Source organism: Panulirus ornatus, chromosome 11 (genome assembly GCF_036320965.1).
Source record: "Panulirus ornatus isolate Po-2019 chromosome 11, ASM3632096v1, whole genome shotgun sequence".
Lineage (NCBI taxonomy): Eukaryota > Metazoa > Arthropoda > Malacostraca > Decapoda > Palinuridae > Panulirus > Panulirus ornatus.
The window spans coordinates 2,674,127-2,686,427 of NC_092234.1; the positions used below are offsets into that span (position 1 = coordinate 2,674,127).

Sequence of the window (12,301 nt, forward strand, 5' to 3'; positions counted from 1 at the left end):
CATTCAGCTGCTGAGATTATGTACGTCAGGTAAATAAAGACTTTAAAAGTAAATACTTTAATACGTCACACAATCTGCAGCTCCTTATGTGACGTTTCAGATACACGGTCGTGACCAGAGCCTGGGAAGAACCCTGGTGTTTGTGTCTGTCTAAACCCCAAGTGATCTGAACCTTCTGCTGTCTGATCTCCACGGGAATTTGAACCTTTGTCTGTCTGCTCTTGAACCCCACGGGAACCTGAAACTCTGACTGTGTGAACCCCTGATGCATAAACCCCTGGTGTGTGGTGAGGCCTTGGGTGGGTGGGTGTGTGACCGTGTGGTGTGGCTGGGAACACCGTGGTGGTTGCCTGGATCCGTCACCTGGCTGACGGAGGAGCCACACGGAAGCAGAAGATTAATGATTTGTCGCTAAATGAAGAATGGCTTGGCTGCAACACTGATCTTACATCGGACCTTACGGGGACCCATGTGTTCATCAGTCAGAACCAAAGAGAAGTAGGACATGAGGAAGACGAGAAGGTTGTAGCTCTAGTAGGTGTTGTAGAGTGGAATTCCTGGTGGTCATCTCCGAGACTACAACATCGTCAACATCGTGTTGATCTTGTCAACGTGAGTGTTGAAGTACGTCCGGCCGCTGCTGGAGACATGCTGGCCTGAGGGTGGTGGTGCCGGGCCTGGACTCTGACGTCTAGACGGTTCACATAGCAGTACCGCTGGACCAGAGACACTGCCAGAACCCGACACCTTCACCTCGAACTGGGCCGGTGACGGACTAAGCCAGGATCTGTATGAAGGCTTTTGACACTGTCACCCAAGGAGGCAGCGTCTGCATGAGGATTACTTTGTGGATTAACTCCGTGGTCAGTGGTATGATAAGGATTATATAACGTTTACGACGTCACGTATCTTGGTGTCTGGTCAGCCACTGTTGCTGTAGGTTTGGTGGTAATTGCCAGGAGCAAGTGCGCGACCGTACGCTGTGTGTCTTGTGCCCCGTGATGATCACCTGACGAAGGTTAGTTTAACGCCTTCGCTATGACTGTGCGGCCACTTGAGTATGATGACCCGGACCTTTAAGGGTCAAGTTAGAGGTGGAACAACCATTCCCAAGGGTCGTACCGTCGTGCTTAAGGATTGTACCCTCGTGTTGGAAGGTCGTACCGTCGTGTTGGAAGGTCGTACCGTCGTGCTCGAGGGATTAAGACCACCTCAGTTGGTTTCATCCTGGTGTTTGTGTGTTTATTGTACCAGTTCGTCTGGCGTGAGGTGCCCACATCAAACACAGTTTACTGGTAGACTTCTGGTGTCAATCTGTGTGAGTCTACTTTATCTACCTCGAGTCGTCCAACACAGATGATGATGGGATTTGTCTTCGTCAGTTTAAGTAGAGTTATTAGAGTTCATATTGATGTTCTCTTATTTATATGAGTTGACACTGATTCTATCGACCTTTCTACATTTTCTCTGGTTGACCCCAGTTTACAGTCACGGCGCCAGGTTAGGTCCAGAACCCGGGGTCTGTAAATGTGGTTAATTATGATAAGCTTGCATCACCCTGACGTCACTGGCACTGTAGGAATGGTACTGTATGTTCTCACATATTAAATAAAGCTTCGTTTTTAATCATAAGATTTTTAAATGCCTCATAAATATGGCCGTAATTAAGCAAATTACTTTGTCATCTTAATTTTTCAGAGCATTGCTACATGATAATTTGATGTGTGTTTTGGGACAACCTCAGCTTGCTCATACCCTCCTAAACCTGCGGGCTTTCCCACGCTCCAGGTAATTGGCTCGTTAAGGAGACACTCTTACAGTGGTTAGGTCGTTAGTGGTGAGCATTTCCATATGTTTTCCGGTGGGGTTCGCTTGTCTGGCTTTCACACAATGTTGGTCTACGTCTACTGTGCCTCAGCTACTTTTCTTCTTTCCTTTTATCATTTCTTCTTTCTTTCCTTCTTTCATTCTTCCACCTCTTTCCAAAACATTTATGACCCGGAAGCCGTTTTCTCTAAGGTGTTGGGATCCGCTGATGAAGAAAATAGTGTCTATCGGTAGGCCTCTCCCTCTCCCCTCCTAAAGTAGCTGATCAAGACGGCTGTTGCATTCCGCAGGTCGTGTTACGTACCTCAGGGTCTTAAGGGTAGTGTTTGGGAGGACTGAGGATGAGCATTTATGGTGGGTAGGTCTCTCTCTCTCTCTCTCTCTCTCTCTCTCTCTCTCTCTCTCTCTCTCTCTCTCTCTCTCTCTCTCTCGTGCCATTGATGTTGGTTGGTGGCAGTCAGTGGTGGTAACGTGTGTGTGTGTGTGTGTGTGTGTGTGTGTGGCCGGTTGCCAGCTGGGCGGGAAGGGAGGGGTTAGTGGCAGTGTAACACAGGGACGCGGCCACTTCCCTCATGATACATGACGCTGCTATGTTGTTTACATCATATGTAAAGAGAGAAACAGTTCATGATACATATTCTTAACAGCGTTTGTTCCATAGTTTGACCATAGAGGCTTCCATACGTCAGAGCAGTGGTCGACCTACAGTCGTGTTTCCCTCACCCTCAGAGGCAATCAGATTCTTCTGTAAACATTCAAGTTGTGAAGATTGTAATTGATTTGTCTTATATGGTTTCTAAGATCTTTATAGGGAGATTGTCACCGTCCCAAACGATGCTGTTCGACTGGGCATTGGATATTTCTCTCCAGCTGTACCCCCGTCGTGTGTACTGTAACCCTACCCACATGTATTGATGGGTACTTCCCCATGTATTGATGGGAACTCCCCCTGTATTGATGGGTGCTACCCCTTGTAACTACACCGCCATCTTCTGATGGGTACTCTCCCTGTGTGACTCGCGTCTGATGGTGCCCTGCTTCCATTAACTGGAGTCCGGTGTTCTGATGGGCCTGACAGTCTCTTGGAAAGGTTAGGCAAACAGCGTTGGTGTGGCGGCGGTGGTACATGATGGCTCCAACATGTGGCAGGACTTGACATTAGCTGCTGGTGGTACTACTGGCTTGTGTGATGCCTCTCCTGGGGAGGCAAGAGATGTTCAACACGCTCCTCATCCTGACTCTCTCTGGCCATCACCTGCCCCTCATCTAACAGTTCGAGGTTCGCCATTATCGCCACCTGTCACTACAGATCCCTCGTCCCCGAGTTGCAGTTCAGCACCACAGCCACATCGACCCCGTCTGAGCTGGTACAGACCGCTACAAGAAGAGCCTCACACCAGCCACTGTGAACATCATCAACGATTGGTGGACTGACACTTGGGTCTCTGTGTGAAGACTGCCTGACACCCCCCCACCCCCTTCTTGTAGCCCCACAATCTGCGTTTGATATATTTTGTCCATATTTTCAGCCTGTGGCTGAGGTTAGTTCATGAAGCCTATATTATTATTATTATTATTATTATTATTATTATTATTATTATTATTATTATTATGATTGGTGGTAGTGATAGTGTAGTTGTTCATTAGTGATGATAGGCAGTGTGTAAGGCATGGATGGCGTGGTGACGATGGGGTAGTGGCAGTAGTGGCAAGTGTTAGTGGGGAGCCCTGGGTAGTGGTGGAGGAGGGGGTGATGGAGGAGGGGAGAGAGAGTGAAGCGGGTCCTTGTGGGGTGGACGGCGGTGCGCGGCACCTCACACGGATATTTGCATGCCACTCAACTGAAGGTATCCAGATGGATGGTGAGGGACGTGGCCTGGGAGATGGCTGGTAGTGAGGGACGTGGCCTGGGAGATGGCTGGTAGTGAGGGACGTGGCCTGGGAGATGGCTGGTAGTGAGGGACGTGGCCGGGGGACGTTGGGTGATGAGGGACGTGGCCGAGGGACGGTGGTGGGTAGTGAGGGACGTGGAGGGGTACGGTGGGTAGTGGGAACTGGCTGACATAGACCGGGGAACAGGGAGACCAACAGGTTCTGAATAGGCGTTTAAAGATGGAAGGAATGAATGGTAATTGACCCAGATAAGGGGAAGTAGCAAGATGCCGCAGGATGGGGGAGGTGTATGGTGATGGGAGAATAGCTGTTAAGGAGTAGAGGTGAGCTGGGGGCAAGACGGAGGAAGATATAGATGCCAGGACCTTCAAGGCTTGAGATTAGATGGCTTCCGTGGGTCACCCATACCACACTGGCCAGGGTGGCGGGTACCTGGTAATGTAGGAAGCCAAGTATCACTGGTACCTGTACAGGTAGTGCGCACCTGTCCTGCTTCCCCACCAGGGTCGTGACACGATACCCGAGGGTCGCACCCTTCTGTTCAGGGGGTCAACTCACAAGAGATCCATCCATAGGTCATGTGGTCACAGCCAGGAACAGACGACCTGTGACGGAGGTTCCCACAGACGTAAGCCACACACACGAGAATTTCATGTCCGACCAGCTACTAAGAATATGGTCAGGTTAACCTGGTGTGGATGTGATGATGACCAACACTTGCAGGATAACAGGGCGATCTACAGGCTCGTAGCCAGTGGTAGCCAACACCTCGGACACCATCAACATTACATGTCACGCTCAGGTTTCTGGTCGTCATTAACCTGGACTCGTGTCTCATTAAGAAGTCATGATAACACTTATCACATGTCACTGGAACAGTGAACAATACGTAATGACGAGTTCCTGGCGCCTCCAGGCTCGTACTACCAACTGCCAGTGTCATGTCGTTCTCATTGGTCGCTTTATGATATGAAGTTCTAAAAGTTACTCGCTCGTAACGAGTTAAGTTGAGAACGTTTGATGACTTCTGATGATCATTATGACAGTAGGAAACACAGGTTTAGGGACGTCACAATAGTTCACGTGGTGGGGCTCTTGACCGCCTCCTGCATGCTGATCATTCCACACGACGGTATGACCCTTGAGCACGACACTACAGCCCTTGGGTGTGACCGCCTGTCCTTTGACATGACACATAAAGGTCAGGTCAAAGGTCAGGCCGTTATAACCAAGGGTTATACCGTCGTGCTCCAGCCGTTGGTTGTGTACCTTCGTCTGTGTGTATGTTTGTGTATGACGTTGTGGATGGTAGACTCGTGGTGAGGGCGCCTGTGTGCACGTGATGGACGCGTCTTGTGTTTTGTCTTGTGTTTATTCAATCATTACATGATCCGGGCAGCCAGATGGGGCGATAATGTGTTCGTCTGAGTGCCGGACCGACCGACTGGTACACCCAGTCATCATGTTCCACATCAAAGCTTTCCTCCAAGTTTTATTGTCTTCAAAACATGAGGGAAGTGTGTAAGATGCCAGCACCCCTCCCCTCCCCCCGCCTTCATACACTGGCCAGAGAACAAGAAAACGCTAGTTTAAAAGCCACATAAAAATTGAGTTAAGTCAAGATGGTATCGCGTTACCTTCTGACGTCATGGAAGATGGAGGGCCTTCAGTAAGGAGTGTGTGAGGTTACCATGAGTGACCATAGTAACTATGATGATGACCAGGAAATGATGATCCTTTATACTTGACGATGATCATAATGACATTATTTACTTGATGATAATGATGATAATGATGATGATAATGATAATGATAAGAACTTGGTCGTTATGATAACATTTAGCGTGACATCCGAAGCATCGTCTGGTGAATCACTCACTGTAGTTGCCACATATTAAAACCTTAGCTTTTTTTAACTTGATTATGTTTACTGTAGCGGGAAAGTGATTTTTGATTCATATTTACAAGAAATTTTACGTTTGGCTTCATGATTGTAGGCGGCGTGGCCGTGTGTGTGTGTGTGTGTGTGGGTGGGTGGGTGGGTGGGTGAAGCTAGCGCGGGTGGCGGCGTCCGAGCCTGGCTGGACTACTGACCCATGGTTATTATCACTGGTGGTGCTGCCGTCTGCCCCCGTTACCTTCACCGTCCAGACACATGCAGTCGTCGACCGGCCGCTTTGATCTGACGTTGAAGATAACCCGTTGAGCACAATACGACCCCTGAGAACGACCACTGAGCATTAATGACCAGGAGACCTTACACTCTCCTAGCCTGGCTCTTGACCTGTGCTCGACGTACGATGGTTCTGTGCCACACATAGAGTTTCCTGGGAAGGAAGACAAAGAAGATTATTTCTGTTTGTAGTTTTGATTTTTATATAGTTTACTGCCTGCCCCCTCCTGAGCAAGGTAGCGTCAGGGGTAAACGAAGAATGGCCTCGTTCACACACACACACACACACACACACACACACTGTGGCTGTCATGTAGCGACACCCAGCCACGGCTCAGCCCTACGTACACTGACCCATCTGTGGTTTATTGACATAATGAATATATGACGATATTTTGTTTTAGAATTTCTTAAACGTTTTGATTTCCAGAAGGAGTTTGTTTGTTTGAAGTGTAGGTGGTTCAGAGGAACATACTTGCCTTAGTAGGTCATAGCTAAATGCTTTCATATAGACTTCATATAACCAGGTTTTAATAATTTGTTACATAACCACGAGATACTGTACATATGTGCTGCTTTATTGTGTTCTCTGCATATATTGTTTCATAATATCAGAAGTCTCACATCTTCCTCATAATGTGAGACGTATTGATTGATTATCCTTAATAATAATGTTTGATTACTAGTGATGTGTGTGTGTGTGTGTGTGTGTGTGTGTGAGTGTTGTGTGTGTGTGTGTGTGTGTGTGTGTGTGTGTGTGTTGTGTGTGTGTGTGTGTGTGTGTGTGTGTGTATGTGTGTGTTGTGTGTGTGTGTGTGTGTGTGTGTGTGTGTGTGTGTGTGTGTGTGTTGTGTGTGTGTGGCTTAATTTAACTTGTCTCTTCTGATTTATTAGATAATCTTCATCATCATATTTATTAATTGAAGATTTTAAGAGACATTATGATAGACATTATAGTAGACATTATGATAGACATTTTAATAGACATTATGATAGACATTATAGTAGACATTATGATAGACATTATGATAGACATTGTAGTAGACATTATGATAGACATTGTAGTAGACATTATGATAGACATTATGAGGTAATGATAGATGTTTGTAGTTGTGTCATTATTTACGTGTTCCATGGTTGCAGGATGCCTTGTGTTGCCTCAAGATGTTGACCTCACCTTCAAGTTGCCAGGTACTGTTGTGGCACAGTCATCCCCTCCCTCACCCACCCCAACACTCATCCACGACCCTCTGTATCACTCATCCACCACTTCTCCAACATTCATCCACCACTGCCTCCAACATCCATCCACCACTGCCTCCAACATTCATCCACCACTGCCTCCAACATTCATCCACCACTGCCTCCAACACTCGCCTCTCAAACCCCTCGTACTCTGGGCAGTCCAGGTATGGTTATTGCCTCACAGTCCCACCATCTGGGTGTCATTCATCCACACTTACCCGTCCCTCTTCCACTAGTTCCTCCACCGAGACATCCACTCTCCTAGCCCTTCATCCACTTGACCACCCTTCATCCATCATTCATTCATCCATCTTTATCCATCCGGCATCTCTCAGTTTCACACCCGCGAATTCATCATCCACTTGTCTTTCATCCACTTGTCTTTCATCCACTGTCTCCCACGATGTCCTCTTCTCATCTCTAGGTCACCTCATCCACCCATTGATTGACCTGTCATATACCCACATCGACCTATCATCCCGTCATCCAGCCATGGTCACTCATCCAAGAGTGAACATGGCTTCCGTGTGGTCATGTCATCCACCACCTGACCATCACCACTGTCGTCTGGCTGGTCACCAGCTGTCCAGATCCTGTGTTAAATAACTTGCATGTTGTGTGCCGCCCATGGCTGACCACGCCCACCTGGTGGATGTTGTGTGCCGCCCGTGGCTGACCACGCCCACCTGGTGGATGTTGTGTGCCGCCCGTGGCTGACCTCGCCCACCTGGTGGGTGTGGTGTGTGTGTGGGGGGGGGAGGCTCGTCCTCGACTTGTTCCTTGTGTGTTGAGCTAACCACACGACACAAGTGGCTACACTTTACATTTTCTATATTTTGGATATACAAACCAGAATGTTGTATTGGATGTTGCATGACGTTATACATCTACTGTATGGACGATTGAATGATGTATGTATCCAGCGAGGTCGTGTACACATACCTCATGTATAGCTGACACAAGGGAGAGGTTGGGATATATGAATTATAATATAGGAATATAACAGTGGGTCTGGCATTGTCATACCTACGTGTTTCCGTTGTCCCAGGGACGAACAGAGAAAGCCCTTAGCGTGTGTGTGTGTGTTGTGTGTGTGTGTGTGTGTGTGTGTGTGTGTGTGTGTGTGTGTGTGTGTGTGTGTGTGTGTATGTGTGTGTGTATGTATGTGTGTGTGTATGTATGTGTGTGTGTGTGTGTGTGTGTGTGTATGTGTGTGTGTGTGTGTGTGTGTTGGCCATTGTCTGTACAAATCCTTCGTCTGTCAATGTTTTCCGCTTGTTTGTGTTGATTGTATTTTCGGATTGTGTTTTGTTTTGCTCTGGAATGTTCGTTTTGTCAAGATATTGTTGATGATAAAGAGTGATGACCGTGATAATGATTATCATGATAATGATAATGATAGAGTAATTATGATAATAATCATAATGAAAATAATAATTATGAATTTAGAAGTAGTACTAATGGTTATGGTGGTGATGATGATGATAATAGTAATAATAATAATGATAATGATTATTATTATTATTATTATTATTATTATTATTATTATTATTATTATTATTACTATTATTATTATTATTATTATTATTATTATTACTATTATTATTATTATTATTATTATTATTATTATTATTATTATTATTATTATTATTATTATTATTATTATTATTATTATTATTATTATTATTATTATTACTATTATTATTATTATTATTATTATTACTATTATTATTATTATTATTATTATTATTATTATTATTATTATTATTATTATTATTATTATTACTATTATTATTATTATTATTATTATTTTTATTATTATTATTACTATTATTATTATTATTATTATTATTATTATTACTAGTTGGACCATCTTGCCTCCATTGGTCAGGTCAGCAGCAGGACATGGTAGTGTGTGGCCGGAGAACATGGCCTGCTGGAGGAGGATGGTCAGGGGGGGAGGGTTGTGTGGGCAGGGGTTGGTGGGTTGTGGTTGTGTGGGCAGAGGTTGGTGGGTTGTGGTTGTGTGGGCAGGGGTTGGTGGGTTGTGGTTGTGTGGGCAGGGGTTGTGTGGGCAGGGGTTGGTGGGTTGTGGTTGTGTGGGCAGGGGTTGTGGTTGTGTGGGCAGGGGTTGGTGGGTTGTGATGGGATCGGCTCCTCCTGTGGCGTGTGGTTATTAAGGTAAGGTGACACTGGCTCTACCTACCCTCATCTTTATACCTTTCCTTACCCTACCCTACAGTGTCCTCCCTCTTACCCTACAGCGTCCTCACACACACACACACACACACACACACACACACACACACACACACACACACACACACACACACACACCGTTACTCACAAACACATGTTATAAACAAACTCGCAAATGTAAACTGATTTTGTCGTAGAGAAAAAAAAAACACATACTCCAAGGATGTTCGACCCCAGTTTGCAGTACAGTACGTAATGTCGTAGTTACATACAGCATCAGCTGTCTTACCTTATACAGAAATAACCGCGTGATGTTAAGGGAAAACGTGATGCAAACATCGGTAAAACCTTTCATTATGTAAAGAATTGTTGACGACTGTAATAAACAGATGATGTCAAGGCGAAGAATATCATGGCCTTTTATTTTAAGAACAGATTAACACATACTTTAATGGTATCAAACATTAGGAATGAAGTATATTCATAAAGGAAAACGTAATAAACATGAAATCAACGTTTTCTTTTCATATTTCTATTTCCTCACAAGATTATCTTCATCTCTACACAATAGCAGAGGCACGTGTTTACCTTTCACACTTCCCTCTAAACTTCCCATGGCAGTAGCTCTCTCTCTCTCTCTCTCTCTCTCTCTCTCTCTCTCTCTCTCTCTCTCTCTCTCTCTCTCTCTCTCTCTCTCTCTCCAGACTACATGTTGCTTCATATTTATTTTCCTGTCATCGCCGCCGCCCACGGGGCTCGCCACTGAGCCCATCTCGTGGGGTCACGGGAAAAAAATCAAATTACGGTGTTGCATGTTGGCTGGCCAGGCGCCACCCACCCGCCCAGCAGCACTGGCCTTCAGACAACATTTCTTATCCCAGCCTGGCTGTTTCCTCATTCACTCCGCCTTCTCCTTGAGGCTCATTCTTCCGTATCATGGCCTCTCTTGTTCACGGCCTCCACTTCCTCTCATGGTACCCCAAGAGACGGTGTTCTAACCATTAATTTGACTCTCTCTCTCTCTCTCTCTCTCTCTCTCTCTCTCTCTCTCTCTCTCTCTCTCTCTCCCAGTCGCGTCTTAAAGTCTTAAAGGTTGTGATCAGGTCACCCCTTACTCTTCTCTCTTATATGATTGACAGATTTAAGACTTTCTGCCTTTCCCCGTAACTCGTGTACTTGATTATAGTACCATCGTTGTTGCCCTCATATGGAGCTTATGTTCAGGTCACCCGTTACTCTTCTTTCTTCCGTCCAGGACAGTTATAATGCCTCTAACTTTCCTCAGTAACTCAGGTGACTTTTGACTGTGGTACCATGTGTTGCCCTCCTCTGAACCTTCTCTATTAGTTCACCACTCTGTGTGTGTGTGTGTATGTGTGTGTGTGTGTGTGTGTGTGTGTGTGTGTGTGTGTGTGTGTGTGGTACGTGAGCGTGGGCAGCTGGTGTGTGCGTACGTATGTGTGTCGAGTCTGGCAGCCATTGTATAAGTCTGAGTATAGCCTGTTGATCCTCCTTCCTCCCGCTGGGTGATCTCTTGGGCACACAAGGTCTGTTTACCCGGCCACAGACCTGACGTCATGCCCCTATTATTCTCCGGAGACGCCACCATGTCTTATCCCCGATACCGGCCGGCCCCCACCGATACCGGCCGGTACCGCCGATATGATCACCGGCCGATATTATTTCCCTTTACCTTCTCCTTAAGGTCCTTAAGGGTCAGTTCTAAGGCCAGACCATCATACCTAACTTGTCCAGGGGTCTGTCCATCGTGCGTAAGGCCACGCTCATCATACCGTTGTGTTCAAGGGCCGTACCGTAGCTCTGTTCAAGGGCCGTACCGTAATGTTCAAAAGGTACTCAAGTGGTGCTCAAGTGGTCATCAGGTCGTCAGTGGGCTGCAGTAGTGGCCACTGTCCTGCAGGAGTCGAAGCGTGACGAGCGGGCAGTGTTGTGAGGGGTAATTACCTCATCTATTTTGGTGGGTCTGGATTCCCGTGGGTGAGGTGTCTCGTGTCTGTGTTGGCGAGCACAGGACTCCTCGTTCACCCTGCCTGTGGTAAGGCGACACCACCTTGGTTCATGGTGATCCTAATGATACCATTGGATCAATTAGGCAATTTGACTTAATATTAGCGCGGCCGACTCTGACGTGGGGAGAGAGAGAGAGAGAGAGAGCGAGCATATGCGGATTCGTCCATTGACTCTTTAATTTTTGATGTGATTAAGTTGGACACGGGAGACCATTTAGCTGAGGGAGGGATGGTATGAGGGGGGGGAGGGGTGACATTGATGGAGCACCTACATGGCAACCGGAGTATATAGACGGAGTTTGTGATGGAGGAGTTGTGTTCGAGGTAGTGATGGTGGAGGGTTCGTGACCCTAGAACGATGGAGTAGTACTGCAGGAAGGATGGAGGTTGTAATGACGTCAGAAGAATGATGGAAGGTTTCTTGTTGAAGGATGAGGGATTTTGACGTTATGATGGAGAGAAGACGCTACAGGAGGGATGGACACTGATGGAATACAAGAGATGGAACACGTGCATTGATGGAGGATGGTAGGTTAGGTGAGGTGGGTGATGGTCCAACCACTTCTCACTTGCCACAGTATGATGGAGTGCTGTCTTAATGGTAGGATGATGGATGTGGGACCTCTGTATTGCTGTACCAGGATTGGTGGGTGTAGGACCTCTGTATTGCTGTACCAGGATTGGTGGGTGTGGGACCGCTGTATTGCTGTACCAGGATTGGTGGGTGTGGGATCGCTGTATTGCTGTACCAGGATTGGTGGGTGTGGGACCGCTGTATTGCTGTACCAGGATTGGTGGGTGTGGGATCGCTGTATTGCTGTACCAGGATTGGTGGGTGTGGGACCGCTGTATTGCTGTACCAGGATTGGTGGGTGTGGGATCGCTGTATTGCTGTACCTTTGATCAATAAAGCTGTTCGCGGCCGGCAGCCCTA

At 46.6% G+C, this 12,301-nt stretch overlaps 1 protein-coding gene across 9 annotated transcripts in view; it reads left to right on the forward strand.

Moving 5' to 3' along the window:
* Positions 1 to 12,301, forward strand: part of GEFmeso (Guanine nucleotide exchange factor in mesoderm) — a 360,741-nt gene that overhangs the window by 257,746 nt on the left and 90,694 nt on the right. For 8 of the 9 annotated variants that reach the window (XM_071666347.1, XM_071666346.1, XM_071666349.1 and 5 more), the window contains one exon: positions 7,037 to 7,084. The exons of the other annotated variant lie outside the window; for it this stretch is intronic. In XM_071666347.1, coding sequence (XP_071522448.1) covers positions 7,037 to 7,084 — 48 coding nt within the window. The remainder of the gene's footprint in view (positions 1 to 7,036; positions 7,085 to 12,301) is intronic. 9 annotated transcript variants of the gene reach the window in all.